The sequence below is a fragment of the Erythrolamprus reginae genome, chromosome Z (genome assembly GCF_031021105.1).
Source record: "Erythrolamprus reginae isolate rEryReg1 chromosome Z, rEryReg1.hap1, whole genome shotgun sequence".
NCBI lineage: Eukaryota > Metazoa > Chordata > Lepidosauria > Squamata > Dipsadidae > Erythrolamprus > Erythrolamprus reginae.
The window spans coordinates 143599291-143618620 of NC_091963.1; the positions used below are offsets into that span (position 1 = coordinate 143599291).

General features: G+C 44.2%; 1 protein-coding gene across 9 annotated transcripts in view; it reads right to left on the minus strand.

Annotated features, from left to right (window-relative positions):
- Positions 1–19330, minus strand: part of CHD8 (chromodomain helicase DNA binding protein 8) — a 137562-nt gene that overhangs the window by 40930 nt on the left and 77302 nt on the right. For all 9 annotated transcript variants that reach the window (XM_070728819.1, XM_070728816.1, XM_070728815.1 and 6 more), the window contains 9 exons: positions 18622–18743; positions 16489–16732; positions 14096–14272; positions 12006–12149; positions 10790–11045; positions 6474–6687; positions 3906–4101; positions 2969–3136; positions 94–273 (listed from right to left, as the gene is read on the minus strand). In XM_070728819.1, coding sequence (XP_070584920.1) covers positions 94–273; positions 2969–3136; positions 3906–4101; positions 6474–6687; positions 10790–11045; positions 12006–12149; positions 14096–14272; positions 16489–16732; positions 18622–18743 — 1701 coding nt within the window. The remainder of the gene's footprint in view (positions 1–93; positions 274–2968; positions 3137–3905; positions 4102–6473; positions 6688–10789; positions 11046–12005; positions 12150–14095; positions 14273–16488; positions 16733–18621; positions 18744–19330) is intronic.

Here is a 19330-nt window from a genome sequence, read left to right on the forward strand (position 1 = left end):
CATTTATCCATCCACTTCCACCGAATGCAGTTGGCCTTGCGCCTAATCTTTCGAATCTGATTATTTTTAAATGGAATTAAGGAATAAGGATACCTTGGCAAAGGTGGATCCTTTCCCTTCACTCTCGATGGTGATGGTGGTGGTGCGCCGAAGAAGGATCTGGTCAATGTCTTCCTCGCAGAACTTGGACCCTTCATCATCCTCTTCCATAATGGCAGCATAGGCCCCTTTGCGTAGCAAATCCTCAATCTCTTTCTTTGAAAACTGCTGAATCTGTGGGGCGGGGAAGGAAGAAATAAAAGTTCATTTACCCCCCTCTTCTCTTTTGGTTGAGTGAGACAGGAGCAACACAGGAAAGGCCAGCTGTGCAATCTAAAGACTGTTGAAGCAATACATAAAAAATGTAGAAAGCAGATGGGGAGGAAAAAAAAAAAGACCATGTCACGACGTCAAGGCTCAGGACCCTGGACAACAAGAGAGTTTGAGAGGGGCAGCATACAAATATAATTAATATACATATATATTATTTCCAAATCCTACACGGGAAGAAACCCGAATATACCAAGACCGTCATATAATTTTCCAAAACAGAACACTACAGCAAAAGAATAATCACGGAAGCCATCGAGATAGAAACACATCCCCAAAAGTATGAACAAGCGGGATGATACCTCCTGCTTACCAGACATCTGGAAACCAGCCCTCAAACGTATCCCAGCCATAGAAACCAGACTCAGAACACACATTGTAAAACAATCAAGTAGCCTGCAAGTTCCAACTACTCAGGATATCACACCTAATCTACAACCATTAACTAATCAGCATATCTCAGCTACATCAACGACCCCAGATGTTACCCCACTGACTCACCAGGCAGTTTCTACACAACAGGCAATTGCTGAGCCATCAGACCACACCCAGCCACCAGTATTTATAGAAGGAAGGCAGCTCAGGTCTCGCAGTGTTCGCCTTAGAACAAAGACAGAAACACCAGCCTGAAGATGACGAGTGAGACCTCGTCGAAACGTCGCCAGAAATTTCAAAATCCTACACGGGAAGAAACCCGAATATACCAAGACCGTCATAAATGTATGTATGTATGTATGTATGTATGTATGTATGTATGTATGTGTGTGTGTGTGTGTATATATATATGTATGTATGCATGTATGTATGTATGTATATATATATATATATATAATGGTCTTGGTATAATAATAATAAAATAATAATAATAATAATAATAATAATAATAATAATAACTGGTTCAGTTTTTTAAAGAAGATTCAAGTCAATGTCATGTTTTCAAGTAATGAAAGAAGACTCCAAGGCTTTCTTAAAGTTTCATTTTTTTAGAGATGTCATATTGACCCCTCTTGGAAAACCAAATCTGAAAGCTTCCGAGCTTTCCCCACCCAACAGAAAGTTCCAGCGCCTGCCCCCAGCCCCCACATGTCCAACACAGGGTCCGATCAATGCACCGTCCCAACTGGAGATGACTCCCAGGTACACTCCTCTAGGTGCAGGGCAGAGTGGCTTTGACCCTCCAAGAAAAGAGTGTTATTATGACTACATATCACCCATGCTCCATACAATCCCCCCTCCAAATTTCCCACAGTGGTATATGTGGCAGGCCACTGCAAAAGATGCCTTCCATGCCTGGCAGACCTAGTTGTCCATCGATTCTGCCCTTTGAGTCTTCCCCCCCCCCCTAATAAATAATCAATCAATCATAATTATTGCAACAGTGGCAAATTATAATTATTTTTTTAAAAAAGATTGTCATATGATGGGCATGTTTATATCCCAAACATGATCCTCAGTTGTGCTAACTTAGGAAACTCAAACTGCCCAAGGAGTTGTTTGATACAGTTCTACAGAGGAATTATGGACTATGTCATCTGCACCTCTATAACTGTCTGGTTTGGTTCTGCAACCCAGCAAGACAGACATAGACTTCAGAGGAGAATCAGAACTGCAGAAAAAAAACAATTACTGCCAACCTGCCTTCCATTGAGGACCTGGATAATGCACCAGTCAAACAGAGGGCTCTGAAAATATTTACTGACCCCACACATCCTGGACACAAACTCCTACCATATCAGATTTGTTTTGGGCTTCCACCGTTCTTGGCAGGGATCTGGCTTATACCAGTGATACCTTGTGTTACAAACTTAATTGGTTCCGGGACGAGGTTCTTAAGGTGAAAAGTTTGTAAGACGAAACAATGTTTCCCATAGGAATCAATGGAAAAGCGATTAATGCGTGCAAGCCCAAAATTCACCCCTTTTGCCAGCCGAAGCGCCCGTTTTTGCGTTGCTGGGATTCCCCTGAGGGTCCCCTCCATGGGAAACCCCACCTCCAGACTTCTGTGTTTTTGCGATGCTGCAGGGGAATCCCAGAAGGGGAATCTCAGCATCGCAGAAACGAGCGCTTCGCTGGCAATGGAAGTCCGGAGGTGGGGTTTCCCAGCAAAAGGAGCATTAGTGAAATCGCAGCATCGTAAAAACACCTCAAGTCCTCAAAACCCCACCTCCAGACCTCTGTGTTTTTGTGATGCTGCGATTTCACTGAGGCTCCCCTCGCTGGGAAACCCCCACCTCCAGACTTCTGTTACCAATGAAGCGCCCGTTTTTGCGCTGCTGGGATTCCCATGCTGGGAAGTCCGGAGGTGGGGTTTCCCATGGAGGGGAGCCTCAGGGGAATCCCAGCAGCGCAAAAACGGGTGCTTCACTGGCAATGGAAGTCCAGAGGCGGGGCATCCCAGCGGCAATGGTGGGTTTGTAAGGTGAAAATAGTTTGTAAGAAGAGGCAAAAAAATCTTAAACCCCGGGTTTGTATCTCGAAAAGTTTGTAAGACGAGGCGTTTGTAAGACGAGGTATCACTGTATTCTCCTCCACCAAGGTAATATTTTTTATACTCTCCGTAGATTCTTGTTCTCGCCCACCATTGCAAGCACTTACTTACCCCAGTGATGCTCCCTTCTCGTCCACTCATGGACTGCAGGACAGCCTTGTCCAGCCCCAGCTTGAGGCTGGCTTTGTCAAACATCTCCCGCTCATAGGAATTCCGAGTGATGAGGCGATAAACTTTCACTGCCTTGCTCTGACCGATGCGGTGGCAGCGAGCTTGCGCCTGGGAGTGGGAAGAAAACAGGGAAGCAAAATGAAGCCTGCAAAGTATCCTTCAAGCAATGTCGTTTGGCGGGACCCAGGAGAAGAGCCTTCTCTGTGGCGGCCCCGGCCCTCTGGAACCAGCTCCCCCCAGATATCAGAGTTGCCTTTCACAAGCTCCTTAAAACCCACCTCTGTCGTCAGGCATGGGGGAATTGAAATTTCCCTTCCCCCTAGGCTTATAGAATTTATACATGGTATGTTTGTATGTATGAGTGGTTCTTTAAATTGGGGTTTTTAAAATTGTTTTAATATTAGATTTGTTTACATTGTCTTTTTATATTGTTGTTAGCCGCCCCAAGTCTTCGGAGAGGGGCAGCATACAAATCTAATAAATAATAATAATAATAATAAACTAAGAACAGACATGAAAATTGGTATTCACAGCAGTATACAATATAAGTCTAAGTCAAGGGTGTCAAACTTGATTTCACAGAGGGTTGAATTTGACCTTGGAGTGGGCGAGGGGGGGCACGGCCAGTTTGCCGTCACTCATGTCGGGGGCCCGAGCACTCTGCCAGCGAAAATGGGCCCCCAAGCTCCGTTTCGGCTGCAGTGGCCTCCTGCAACCCTCCGCGAGCAAAAATGAAGCTCAGAAGGGTCAGAGGCACTTGGGGTCAGTCCTTCACTCTTTCCAGAACCAATGTATCAATTATCACGTTTCTGGCTACTGGCGTCCGATTTGCCACCTGTCCCAGAGAGCCCCCCCCGCCTCCTCCCAAAGTACATACCTGCAAGTCGTTTTGAGGATTCCAGTCCGAATCAAAAATTATGCAGGTATCGGCAGCTGTGAGGTTGATCCCCAGGCCCCCCGCCCGGGTGCAGAGAAGGAACACAAAGCGATCCGAATCAGGCTTGCTAAAGCGGTCGATGGCGGCCTGCCGCAAATTGCCACGCACCCGCCCATCGATGCGCTCATAGAGATACCTGCGCAGGAAAAGATACACAACTCTGTAAAAAATCAGCTTGAGACACCGGTGTCAACATCTGAACCCATCCTTCTTCACTGAAGTAGCCTGCACACCTGCCTCTAATTTTATTTATTTCTTTTTTTTAAAGGAAAAACATGGCTACCTGAAATTCTGAATGAATGCGGTAACGATGCATTGTATGAGAACTTGCACAACACTTAACTTCACTTGTTTAAATACCGGCAGCTATACCTGAATGCACTAAGTATGTGTTGTGATTCAGCCTGAGGCTGCTCAGGGACCAGCTGTGTCTCTGCTGGCTCCATGCCTGGAGGAGGAGGACAGCGAAGAGGAGGGGGCTGAACAGTCGGACGGGGGAGAGGAAAGTCAGGAATGGGACGAAGGAGAACAGCATGAGAGCCCCGGGGGGGCTCTCGCCAGCCAGTAGCTTGGAGTCATTAGGTGATGACGCACAAGCCGTCATTGACATGCGACAGAGATGTTCAGATCAAAGAAAGGAGCAATTAAAGAAGTATTATCAGCACTGAATTAGGAACAGCTGGGCTTGGGTGTGGTCCTCCTTAGCAGGGTTTAAAAGGCAGGCAAGCCCTTGAAGCCATGTGGAGTGTTATCAATTGGAGTTAGGGTGTCCTGCTTTGTTCTTGATGTCTCTGTTCCTGGCTTGTGGCCCAGCAGTTTGGAAGACCCGTGGGAGGTGTAGGTCTGCTATCTACAGCCTCGTCTTGGCAGCAAGAATCCTGTATTGCTGCATGGACTTTTGTCTTCGTGGATACATCTGAAGATACAGAGTTTTCCTGTTTGTAAGGACATTTTCTGTTACCTGTGTTTTTCTTGAATTTTATAAACTGCCTTTGCCTTTTACCGGTGTGTCTGGCTTCTCTTTTTGGGTTGGTCTTAGCTTCTGGAGTGACCCAGACAGAACAGTATATTTATTTATTTATTTATTGGATTTGTATGCCGCCCTCTCCTTATGTATATGTGGTAACTCATTCAATAGCAGTCACTGTGAGAAGGACCTTGGATTTCTTAGGGGACAATCACGTAAATATGACCCAGCAGTGTGTAGCAAAAAAGCCAATACAGTTCTAGGCTGCATCAATAGAGAGATAGAATCAAGATCACGTGAAGTGTTAATGCCACTTTATAAGGCCTTGGGAAGGCAACACTTGGAATACTTCAACAAGTTTTGGTCATCATGATGTCAAAAAGAATTTGGGACTCTAGAAAAAGTGCAGAGAAGAGCAACAAAGATGATCAGAGGACTGGAGGCTAAAACATATGAAGAATGGTTGAAGGGACTGGGTATATCTAGTTTAATGAAAAGAAGGACCAGGGGAGACATGATAACAATGTTCCAATATCTCAGGGGCTTCCCCAAAGAAGAGGAAGTCAGGCTGTTCTCCAAGGTACCTGAGGGTAGGACAAGAAGTAATAGGTGGAAACTAATCAAGGAGAGAAGCAGGTTAGAAATAAGGAGAGGGCTATGAAAATATCTACAGGCCCCTCACATCCTGGACATAAATTGTTTCAACTCCTACCCTCAAAAATGATGCTGTAGAGCACTGCTCACCAAGACAATTAGACACAGAACAGGTTTTTTTCCCTGAACAGCATCACTGCTAAACAAATAATTCTCTCAACACTGTCAAACTATTTACTAAGTCTGCACTACTATTACTATTAGTCTTCTCATTGCTCTCATCACCCATCTCCTCCCACTTACGACTGTGTATGTTAGTACAAGGTACATGGTTCTTAGGGTTTGCCATTGTAAACTACCTATTGTAGTCTCTTGTACTATCACTTTAAATATTTTGGGCTGGTTCGCCATAAGAGGGCGCCAGTACTCCTTCCCTCAATGATGCTTTAACGCTCATTCGCTTTTGCTTTGCCTTGAGGGGGGAGTGTATTTGCTTAGTGCTTATTATATTGGATGGCTTGTTATGGATTGTTTCTATTTTGTATATATGTAAATAATACTTATTAAGCATAACTAAGCCTGTGTCTTTTTCTTTGGCTTTACCACACATCCACACTCTGTTAAGATTCTCTGCTTAGTGTATGTCAAAGGTCTCATAGCCTAGCTATACCAAGACATACCATCAGTATACCTGCCACTTGTTGCTGGTATCCTTACAATTTATATTAATGTTGTTTCCTGATTGCTTATTTGTAGGCTATTACAATCATTAAATGTTGTACCTCAGGCCTCTTGACAAATGTATCTTTTCTTTTATGCACACTGAGAGCATATGCACCAAAGATAAATTCCTGTGTGTCCAATCACACTTGGCCAATAAAGAATTCAGTTCAATTCATCTCAGTTGAGTTCTCTTCTGTCCTATCGTCATCATTACCAGCTCTCACCTCTTTTGGATGAGATAGTCTTCCAGGATGTCGAGACAGCGGACCATCTGGGAAAAAATCAGCACTTTGTGCCCTCCGGCTTTCAATTTAGGGAGCAGCTTATCGATGAGCACCAATTTACCCGAGGAACGCACCATGGCCTGCAGGGGGAAGTCATGGGGCACGTGGTGGTGGCAGGAATCCCGAAACTCGGTCAAAATCTTCTCCTCGGCACCTAGTTTGGGGGAGAAAAGAAACACAGATGAAAGGATTATCCACATTTCGTGTGGAAGAGGGGAGGACACCAAGGTTGAGAAATGAGAACGTGCCGAGTTGCTGCAAATGGTGATTTTGATCAACTGAGGTCCCTTGCCTGCTGTAATCTAAACAAGATACCGTGATACCTCGTCTTACAAACGCCTCGTCATACAAACTTTTCGAGATACAAACCCGGGGTTTAAGATTTCCCCCCCCCCCCTCTTCTTACAAACTATTTTCACCTTACAAACCCACCATTGACACTGGGATGTCCCGCCTCTGAACTTCCGTTGCCAGTGAAGCACCCGTTTTTGCACTGCTGGGATTCCCCCGAGGCTCCCCTCCATGGGAAACCCCACCTCCGGACTTCCGTGTTTCTGTGATGCTGCAGGGGAATCCCAGCAGCACAAAAACGGGTGCTTCACTGGCAACGGAAGTCTGGAGGTGGGTTTTCCCAGCGAGGGGAGCCTCAGTGAAATCGCAACATCGCAAAAACACAGAGGTTCAGAGGTGGGGTTTCGAGGACTTTGGTGTTTTTGCGATGCTGCAATTTCACTGATGCTCCCTTCGCTGGGAAACCTCACCTCCGGACTTCCATTGCCAGCAAAGCACTTGTTTTTGCACTGTTGGGATTCCCCTGCTGGGATTCTCCTGCAGCATCGCAAAAACACGGAAGTCCAGAGGTGTGGTTTTCCATGGAGGGGACCCTCAGGGGAATCCCAGCAGCTCAAAAACCTGCGTTTCGGCTGGCAAGAGGGGTGAATGTGTGGCTTGCACACATTAATCGCTTTTCCATTGATTCCTATGGGAAACATTGTTTCATCTTACAAACTTTTCACCTTAAGAACCTAGTCCCAGAACCAATTAAGTTTGTAAGACAAGGTATCACTGTACTTTCTGTGCCTAGGAAAAGATCTCAGGAGACTGAGAAGCTCCAAGATAATCAAATGTTTGCATTTTCAGCTGGTCCATGACTTACAACCTTCAGGGAGCCTGAATTTTCCCATGATTTGTCATGACAAGTCATAAGTCAAGGAACAGACATGACAATTTAAACTTTGAATCCAAGTCATAAGTACCTTTTGGGGTATGTCAAAACTTAGAATGGTTGCTAAATGACTAATGTTAAGATGGAAGATTGCCTTTATTTTGCAAAGAGCAGCTTCCTTTCTTAGATCTAATGGGACACCTAATTCCCACTCCACTGTCTTAGGCCTATAGACATTTACCCATGTAACAGGCTGTAGTGCTACTATCCTTGTCAACTTTCCTGCTACTTTCTCCTATTGGTTTCTTATGATTTATCACTTGTTGCTTCTAATTTATCATTAATGACTTTAACTCTGATTTATGACTGATGATTTTATTGTTTGTATGTACACTGAGGATCTGTGCACTGGAAATTCCTTGTACAGTGGTACCTCATCATACGAACTTAATTGGTTCCAGGAGGAGGTTCGTAAGGTGAAAAGTTCGTAAGATGAAACAGTGTTTCCCATAAGAATCAATGTAAAAGCAAATAATGCATGCAAATCCTTCAGGAAAATCCCAAACTTTAGAAGGGAGGCGAACAGAGGGCAGGGAGGAGCAGTTAAACGGGGCGGGTGGAAGAAGCAAGGCTAGGCTAAAGGGTGAGTGGGAAGGAAGAAAGGCAAGGGGGGCGCCCCTCCCTTTTCTTTCTTCAAAAGACACCCTTTCAGTGCCTCTGCAAGCACGTTGTTCTCTGCAAAAAATTTCCTCCCCCAAGCTGCCCCTCCCTCCTCCCTTTTCTTTCTTCAAAAGACACCCTTTCAGTTCCTTTGCAAGCACGTTGTTCTCTGCAAAAATTTTCCTACTCCAAGCAGCCCCTCCCTTTTCTTTCTTCAAAAAAGGGGAAAAAAAAAAACCCCTTCATCCCAGCAGCAGCTGCTTGGGTTCGTAAGGTGAAAATAGTTCGGAAGAAGAGGCAAAAAAATCTTAAACACCGGGTTCGTATCTTGAAAAGTTCGTTAGAAGAGGCGTTGGTAAGATGAGGTACCACTGTATCTCCAATCAAACCTGGCCAATTTTTTTAAAAATCTATTCTATTCTGTTTTACATTTTCTATTCCCCATCCTATCCTATCCTTCCCTATTCTAACCTATTCTCTTTCCTATTCTATATATTTCCTATTCCATTCTATCCTATCCTATTCCATCCTACCTTATCACATATATGAGGTACCTCATACCTCCCTGCGGCCAATAAGGGCCCACAGAGTTGGCCTTCTCCAGATCCCGTCCATCAATCAATGCCAAATGGGGAGACCGCGGGGAAAGGCCTTCTCTGTGGTGCCTCTGATGCTCTGGAACCAACTGCCTCTGGAGATCTGCACTTCATCCATCCTCCCCGTCTTCTGGAAACCCATTAAAACCTGGCTTTTCCAGCAGGCTTGGGGCCATTAGGTTACCATCTTGATTCAGCCATGAATGATTGAAAGTATTATGGTTTTTTAAGGGATATTAATATACAGTGATACCTTGTCTTACAAACTTAATTGGTTCCGTGACGAGGTTCTTAAGGTGAAAAGTTGGTAGGATGAAGCAATGTTTCCCATAGGAATCAATGGAAAAGCGATTAATGCGTGCAAGCCCAAAATTCACCCCTTTTGCCAGCCGAAGCGGCCGTTTTTTGCACTGCTGGGAATCCCCAGAGGCTCCCCTCCATGGGAAACCCCACTTCCAGACTTCTGTGTTTTTGCGATGCTGTAGGGGAATCCCAGCTGGGGAATCCTAGCATCGCAAAAATGAGCGCTTCGCTGGCAACGGAAGTCGAGGTGGGGTTTCCCAGCGAAGGGAGCAGCAGTGAAATCGCAGCATCGCAAAAACAACGAAGTCCTCGAAACCCCACCTCCGGACCTCTGTTTTTGCGATGCTGCGATTTCACTGAGGCTCCCCTCGCTGGAAAATCCCACCTCCGGACTTCCGTTGCCAGCAAACCGCCCGTTATTGCGCTGCTGGGATTCCCCTGCAGCATCACAAAAACATGGAAGTCTGGAGGTGGGTTTTCCCATGGAGGGGAGCCTCAGGGGAATCCCAGCAGCACAATAACGGGTGCTTTGCTGGCAACAGAAGTCTGGAGACGGGGCATCCCAGCAGCGGCAGTGGGTTTGTAAGGTGAAAATAGTTTGCAAGAAGAGGCAAAAAAATCTTAAACCCCGGGTTTGTATCTCGAAAAGTTTGTATGACGAGGCGTTTGTAAGACGAGGTATCACTGTATTTTTAATATACTGTTGTTAAGCTGTATTTTTACATTTTTTAACTGTTGTTATTATTGTAAGCTGCCCAGAATCCAATTGGAGTTGGGTGGCATATACATTTTACAATCAATCAATCAATTTTAAATTCTATTAGATTTGATATATGTTATATTCAATTTGATTTGATATCCTAATCCTTATCATATTCTTGTTATCCTATTTAATTCTACAAAAAAATTCGGTCCAGGGTTAATTGGGATAACTTGAAAGAGAAATAAAATTTTGGGGAGAATATTCATTTTAATTGTAGAAATTCTTCCCACTAGTGATAATTGTAAATTACTCCAGACTTCCATATCTTTTTTAATCTGGCCTAATAATTTTAAATAATTATCATTTTTTAAAGATATGGCTTTGGAAGTCATCCATATACTTAAATATTTCACCTTTTTTGTAACTTTCATATTTGACAGATCTTCTAAACGTTTTCTCTGTATCTCTGCCATATTGATAAAAATAAGAGTTGATAGGGAAATAAAAGGATTGAAGATTAAAAAAGAGACCTCTAAAGTACAAGCGTTTGCTGATGATGTGGTCTTTATTTTAGAAGACCCTACAGTATCAATCTCAAGGTTAATAAATATAATTGAAGAATACGGGAACGTCGCAGGATTGAAAATAAACAAAGAAAAGACACAGATACTAACAATCCTGATCATATTCTATATACTAATCCTATTTCTATTCCATTCTGTTCCGTTCCATTGTGAGCCCAAATCTCCATTCTAGGCAGCTCATGCTTAGAATCCTTCCATTATCCAACACCTCCAAAAAGCTTTTCCATTCGCTCCGTCTCACGTACCATTGATGAGGTAGGGGTGGTTGCAGCACTTCCGTAGCTCCATCATGGTGTTGAGAAGATTGGGCATGTTGCTGTGCCCCGCCCCCTTGGAGAGGAAGTTGAAGTTCTTCTCTAGGATGGCCCGGTAGTACTTCTTCTGGATGTTGGTCAGCTCCACCTCAATGATAGTTTCCTGCTTGGGGGCCAAATTCTTCTCGACATCCTCCTTCAGCCGCCGGAGCATCATGGGCTTCAGTATCGCCTGCAGTTTCTGTACCTGGAGCGTGGGAGAGAGCAGTGGTTAGAGCACTTTGCCATCCTGAGATGGGACCAAGTTAAGATGAGACTAGTTTCCCAGGAGCCAATACAGTGATACCTCGTCTTACAAACGTCTCATCATACAAACTTTTCGAGATACAAACCCAGGGTTTAAGATTTTTTTGTCTCTTCTTACAAACCCACCGCCGCTGCTGGGATGCCCCACCTCCGGACTTCTGTTGCCAGCGAAGCACCCGTTTTTCTGCTGCTGGGATTCCCCTGACGCTCCTCTCCATGGGAAACCCCACCTCTGGACTTCCGTGTTTTTGTGATGCTGCAGGGGAATCCCAGCAGCACAAAAATGGGCGCTTCGCTGGCAACGGACGTCCGGAGGTGGGATTTCCCAGCGAAGGGAGCATCAGTGAAATCGCAGCATCGCAAAAACACAGAGGTCCGGAGATGGGTTTTGAGGACTTTGGTGTTTTTGCAATGCTGCGATTTCACTGATGCTCCCTTCGCTGGGAAACCCCACCTCCGGACTTCCGTTGTCAGCGAAGTGCCCATTTTTGCGATGCTGGGATTCTCCTGCAGCATCGCAAAAACACAGACATCCAGAGGTGGGGTTTGTTATGGAGGGGAGCCTCAGGGGAATCCCAGCAGCGCACAAACGGGCGCTTTAGCTGGCAAAAGGGATGAATTTTGGGCTTGCACGCATTAATCGCTTTTCCATTGATTCCTATGGGAAACATTGTTTCGTCTTACAAACTTTTCACCTTAAGAACCTCATCCTGGAACCAATTAAGTTTGTAAGACAAGGTATCACTGTATCTTGCTTTTTGTGCATACTGCACAAGTTTCGAGAATACAGATAATGGGAAAACAAGACAGACAGAAAGCTCACAGCAGCAGAAATGGGCAAGAAATGAGAAAGAGTGGGAGGGAAAAGAGCCAATATACAACAGCCCTTTTCTTTTTTTACCTGCTCTTCAGTTTTGAGGTCCCCAAAATCCTTGAGGAACTCCGATTCAGAGGGGAATTGGGAGGGTTCAAGGAAGTGCAGGAGGCTGAACAGCTCTTCCACTGTGTTCTGGAGAGGGGTGCCCGTCAACAATACTTTGTGTTCCTAAAAGGGAGGAAGATGGACGAGACATGACGTGAAGTTTTTCTGTTTTTTTTAAATTTTATTTAACATACAAACATTTAAACACCATACAAAACGACATTAAACATTTACGATTTATATATATATATATATATATATATATATATATATATATATATATATATATATATATATATATATACACATATACATACACACACACACACACACACACACACACAAAATTTATCTTTTACAATTCTGTTTGCTATACCTTTTTCTTAATTTCCACCCAGTTGTATATTTTCTCCCACACTCTATAATAGTCCTTATTTTGTTGGTTTTGTATCTCATATGTTAATTTGCTAAATTTGGCGCAGTCTAATATTTTTTTAATCACCATTTCTTTGTTTGGAGTCTTTTCTTGTTTCCATACTTGTGCATAAGCTAATCTTGCGGCTGTGAGTAAATGATTTATTAAGTAATAGTTTTCTTTACTATGTTTGCCTCTGATTATGCCTAGTGAATACATTTCCGGTTTTATCTCAAGTTTATAATCCAATATTTCTTCCATCCATGTCTGGATTTGGATCCAAATTTTTTTTTGCTTCCTTACATTGCCACCAAATGTGGTGGTATGTTCCTACCTCTCTTTTGCACTTCCAACATTTGTTACTTACATTTACATTTATTTTGGCTAAGCGCACTGGCGCATAGTGCCATCGGAAGAACATTTTATAAAGATTTTCTTTGTAAGGTGTTGATAGTGTCATCTTATAGTTTACTGATCATAGTTTTTCCCAGTGAAGTTTTTCTGAAAGATGCCCTAACTATATAGTCCCCTGGAACAGGGGTCAGGAATTTTGTGGCTCCCCAGCCACATGTGGCTCTTTCATCCCTCTGCTGCGGCTCTCTGTTGCTAGTCGGCTCCACAATTGACAGGGGTTTCGGTTAGGGCAGGTAGAGGAGAAAGGATGCCACGCTAGGAGGACACTCTATCATGAGGGAGCTGGACTTCCGTTCGACAAAAGGAAAAAGGGCGCCATGCTAGGAGGAGACTCTATGGCAGGGGAAGAGGACTTATGTTTGGCTCTAGAATTGAACAGGGGGCTTTCAGTTAGGATCTTTGTAGCTCTTTGGGTGTTTAAAGTTTCCAATCCCTGCCCTAGAAGAATACCAGAGCTGGAACGGATTTTGGAGGTCTTCTAGTCCAACTCCCTGCTCAAGCAGGAGATCCTATACTAGGGGTCCTCAAACTATGGTTACATGCCAGATATGGCACGCCGAACTATTAATCCGGCCAATGCGGGATTAATAGTTGGCTGCCCTGTCCACATCACCACGCCCACCCACCCACCGGCCTCCACCCTTCGGCCAAGTGCAGGCCTTAGCTTTGTGAGCCCTGCGGGTTGGAACTAGAAGGTTAGGCCAATGTTTTTGTCTGGCAGAGTGCTTCTGGAGGTCATGGAGGCGAAAAATGAGAAGTGGAAGGCCTCTTAGGGTCTCCACACCTCCCGTTTTTGGCCGTCAGGGTGCTTCTGGAGGCTGTGGAGGCAAAAATGGGAGGCGCTGGTGCATGGCTTGTTGGCCTCCTAAAGTCAGATTCCCACCCCCCCAGCACCAATTCAGGGGTTCTTCCCAGCCCCCCAGCCCCACCAATCAAGGAGAGAAGCAACTTTGAACTAAGGATAAATTTCCTGATAGTTGCAATTAATCAATGGAACAACATGCCTCCAGAAGTTGTGAATTCTCCAACACTGGAAGTTTTAAAGAAGATGTTGGATAAACCTTTGTCTGAAGTGGTGTAGGGTTTCCTGCCTAACCATGAGGTTAGACAAGAAGACCTCCAAGATTCCTTCCAACTCTGTTATTCTATACTTCCTATTTCCACAATGAGAAGTCTCAATGCAGGGGGCGCTTCTCAATGGAGATCTCCAAAGCAAGCAAGACAAAAGGCTTTGTCTTACCAGGTCCATATGCTTGAGGCTGTCCAGCAGTTTGCAGTTGCGGTTCTTCAGGCGGTGAGCTTCATCGATGATCACACAACGCCACTCGATCTCCCTCAGTTCGGGGCAGTCCGACAAGATCATCTCAAAGGTGGTGATCAAGGCATCAAACTTGTAGGCACCTGGGATTAGGCGACCCTGGTGGGAGACAGAAGCAAGTGAGAAATAAAAACTTGATTTCAGGGAATGTCATTGGCAAAGCGTTTTTCTTTGACTGTCCTTCTTCTGGGGTGTCACTTCCCAGAACAATCTACAATCCTGAGTTGGTTTTTTGAGGGGGAAGGAGAAGCTCCCACCCCAAATATTTATCAACTGTTCCTGCTTAGCTTCCAAGCCCAGAGAAGATCATCAAGACCTGCTGAAATGGTGGGAAAATCCACCAAAACCTCGAGGAAATCACATATGAGCCGGGGTGGCGCAGCAGGTAGAGTGCTGTACTGCAGGCCACTGAAGCTGACTGTAGATCTGAAGGTCAGCGGTTCAAATCTCATCACCGGCTCAAGGTTGACTCAGCCTTCCATCCTTCCGAGGTGGGTAAAATGAGGACCCGGATTGTGGGGGCAATAGATTGCTAACATGTTGTAAGCCGCCCTGATTCTAAGGAGAAGGGCAGCATAAAAATCGAATGAATGAATGAATGAATGGAATGAATAAATAAATAAATAAGCAATCGCAAAGATTACTAGATGCAAATAGAAAAGTACATGTTATTTCCACAGCAAGGAAGATAAAGCAGGAATGGTTAAATTATTTCATTCAAAGGGGAAAATATGTTTTTAATTTGAGCATCACTTCTGGAATTTGTGATTGTGAAGAAAAAAAATGAAACTCTGGTTTGGAGTGTGTTTATCTTCTATGGTGCTAAGATCAGGAAGTCAATCCTCCATTTCTTTCTTTTTCTCTTCCCCCTCTTTTCCCTGTTCCCTTCCCTTAATTTCCTATTTTTTCTTTTCTTTTTTGTATTTTATACAACAATAAAACTTTATTTTAAGAAAAACTCCACAAAATTTCCCCTTAACTATATTTGCTTTGTTGCTTTTTAGAGGAAATGCAGAATTTCCTTATACCTTGAAATTTACCTCAGGCATTTTCTCAGAAATAAGTGAGAAAAACAAGCCTATAAGCCTGCTTCCGTTTCCATCTCTCACCTAATCGCTACTTGTAATCCCTGACTTACAAACACTTGTTCAGTGACAATGGCACTGGAAAAAAAAGTCACTTGCAACCGGTCCTCATACTTACAAAACCACCTAGCGCCCCCATGTCAGATGATCAAAATTGGGGCGCTTTGCAATGGGCGTGTATTTAAAACAGCTGTGGTGTCCTCGGGAAGTCAGCTGATCTTCTCAGCTGACTTCCATTAAGCAAAGACAATGGGGAAGCCGGACTCACTTAATGGCCGCACGGTTCGCTTAACAACCATGACCCCCCTTCCCCAAAAAATGGAGGTTGTAAAACTGGCAACAGCTCATTTAACAACCAACTCGCTTGCCCGCAGAAATTCTGGTCTCAAATGTGGTCGTAAGTTTTAAGTTGAGGACCACCAGAATACCTCAACATACGACCGCAACTGAGGCCAGAAATTTGGGTGGGTAAGCGAGAGACATCGGTTAAGGGAGCTTTGCTCTGTTTCATGACTTTTTCACAATCCCCCCACCCCCAATTTGTGAATTGAATCACTGCTGTGGATCAGTTAGCAACCCGGTTTGTTAAGCAAATCTGGCTCCCTCCCCCCGCCCCAATGAACTGTTGTTTGTCAGAAGGTTTATTTATTTATTTATTTATTTATTCATTCATTCATTCATTCATTCATTCATTCATTCATTCCATTTTTTATGCCACCCTTCTCTTTAGACTCAGGGCAGCTTACAAAATGTTAGCAATAGCACTTTTGAACAGAGCCAGGCTATTGCCTCCACAATCCGGGTCCTCATTTTACCCACCTCAGAAGGATGGAAGGCTGAGTCAACCTTGAGCCGGTGATGAGATTTGAACCGCTGACCTGCAGATCTACAGTCAGCTTCAGTGGCCTACAGTACTGCACTCTACCCACTGCGCCACCTCGGCTCATTACAAAAAAGGAGGATTGTGTGAACCTGGGAACACTGCGACTGTCATAAAGCCGAACCCGTTGTCTGAATTTTGATCACTTGGGATGCAGAAAAGGTTGCAATTATGAAAAATGGTCGCCAGTTTCTTCAATACCATTGTAACTTTGGTCACTAAATGCACTGCTGGACGTTGAGGACTACCTGAATATTGTGGTCTTGCCCTTCCCATCTCAACCAAAGGCTCTCTCCACTCACTGATGGTCCCCCCCCAAACCACTACCACCCATCTCCTCATTTACCTACCCGGGAATCCTTACAGTACATCTCGTATTGCTGAATCATTTGTCGGGATGCCAAGCTGCCGTGGTACACAATGGTGTTCATCTCGGTCCAGGTGTTGAATTCCCTCTCCCAGTTGGTGATGGTGGACAGAGGGGCAATGACCAGGAAAGGTCCCCGGATTCCCACGTTATAAACTTCTTCCAAGAAGGCGATGGATTGGATGGTTTTACCCAACCCCATTTCATCGGCCAGAATGCAATTTTGTCTGTGGGAGGGAGGGAAGGAGAGTGGAGATACAGTTGGAAGTGGGTAGAGGCAAACTTTTGCACCAAATCCTTACATGCTCAAATCAATTCACTATTGAATGATTAAACAAATGAAACGAACTCTTCTTATTGGGTATTACGATGGATAAGGCAGTGATGGTGAACCTATGGTGCATGTGCCATAGGTAGCACACGGAGCCAGACTGGAGGGCACGCAAGGAGTTGCCCTATATCAGCTCAACCATGCCTTGGGGAAGGTCATTTTGCCCTTCGGAGGTTCAGGGAAACTTCCCTGAAGACCCGGATGTGAAAAACAGCACAACAGGCAAACCAGAAGTTCGGAAAAGCAGACTTTCGGTTATCCTGTTATCCTGTTTTTTGAACTCCTGGGCTTCAGGAATAAGACCTCCTCAAAAATAAGGCCAAGCTCTTATTTAGGAGTTCAAAAAAATATAAGACAATCTCTTATTTTTGGGGAAACACAGTAGCATGCACACAAGCACATAGGTAAATGGGGGTGGGGGGTGGGGAGCAATTGTCTTTAAAATAAAAGCAAAACAGAGAGAACCAAAGGGCCAGGTATGGGATGCAAAAGACTCAGTTCTGAAGCAGAAGCTAGAAATAACTTTACATTTCTAAAAAGTTTCAACACAACCGTTAAGCAAAAATTTTTATTAGTCTACCTGCCAAATGTATTCTTAAAACCATTTCAATGGGCAAACTTTTTTTAGATCAGGGGTGTCATTAAGGGCCACATCAGAGTTGTGTTTGACTTCGTGAGAGGTGGGCGGGCGTGGAGAATGGGTGGGCATGGCCAGCTCGATGTCACTCATGTCTTGGGAGGGAGGAACTGTGATGGCCCTAACACTCATACAACCCTCCCAAGGTTCGTTTTCGCTGGCAGTGGCACCGCAGACTGGTCCATCACTGTTTTTAGAGCATCCCCATGAGCGGGGCGCGCAGGGGGAGGCAGCCCTGTGGGCCTTTCAGTTTCACATCCCTGGGTTAGATGGTACTGTTTAGCATGGCTAATCACCCACACTACTTTTGTAGAAGTTTTGAGTGGAGAACAAGGGCTTGTTTAGAATATAGTAGGATAGAATAGAATAGTAGAATAAGAATAGAATAGAATAAAACAGAATATTAGAATAGGAATAGAATAAGAATAAAGAACAGAATAAGAACAGAACAAGAATAGAATAAGAACAGAATTCTTTATTGGCCAAGTGTGAATGGACACACAAGGAATTTGGTGCATATGCTCTCAGTGTACATAAAAACAAGATACATTTGTCAAGAATTTAGAGTCCTCATTTGTGTTCAATTTCTGGAACCGGCCAAACAACAAAACCAACATCCAATTTTGTTTTCTGTTCGGGACAAAGGGCTACTTTTGTTCTGAACTTGAAGCCAGCCATTTCAAGTTTGATTTATATTATTTGACATCTTTCTGTTACGGTGCTACAATTAAGAATTATTTGTCGTTGGCTTTGGGAAAAGAAACCCCACTGCTCAAAATATAATGGGCCTGGGGTAGGCAGCAATAGCACTTAAGACTTATATGCCCGCTTCGTAGCGCTGTGCAGCCCTCTCTAAGTGGTTTACAGAATTAGCATGTTGCCACCAAGAATCTGGAGCCTCATTTTACCAAGCTCGGAAGGACGGAAGGCTGAGTCAGTCTTGAGCCAGTCAGGATCGAATTCCTGGCAGTGGGCAGAGTTAACCTGCAATACTGCATTTCTAAGCAATGCACCGCCATAGCTCCTGGCCATGGGTAAGAACCCTCAGCCTTCATAACTGAAATGGGAAAGCATGATTTTCTGCTTGAGAACAAAATCGCCTAACCAACCTGCATTTCTCCTCTGGGCTTTCCTGCCCGTAGCCTCACCTATTGTACCAGTTGAAAAGCAGCCAATTTACACCCTCCAGCTGATATTCGCGCAACTGATTGCCGTTCTTGTATTCGTGTGAAAGTTCCAGCTTTTTCCAGGAGCCTGCCTGGGGTCGAGCCTAAGGAAGAAACGTTTGCTATTAGGTGCCAAAGATGCTACAAAGGAGGGAAAGCTTTTTGTCGGACTCGCTGAACGGTCCTGGAAAGAGTTATTTCTGATTCAGTGGTTAAAGTTACCTTTTCATTCATTTGGGGTCAGTGCTTCTACAAGCTACCCTGTTAGGAAACAAATCCAGCCTTTGCCGGTTTCTTTTCCTTCATATTATTTTCTTTCCCAACAGAGGCTGGGAAAATCAATGCTACCTGTTCTTTTGATGTTATTGTATGACACAAAGATGTTTTACCTTTGACAAACTGCATAGGGATCTTTTCGCAACATGGTATGTGCTGATTGTCAAATTCTAAACTTCTCAGATTTTCTTTCTTTCATATCTTTCTCTTTCATTTTTCTTTTCTCCTCTTCTTTATTTCCTTCCCTTTTCCCCTCCTTTTCTTTTCCTCTTTCATTTCAATTTTCCCCTCTCCTCTTTCTCCTTTCTTCCTCTCGCCCATTTTTACAAATAATTCAAGATGGCAGACATATTTGATACATACCTTCCTCTTTATATTTTCCCCATAAAACACTGTGAGATGAGTTGGGCTGAGA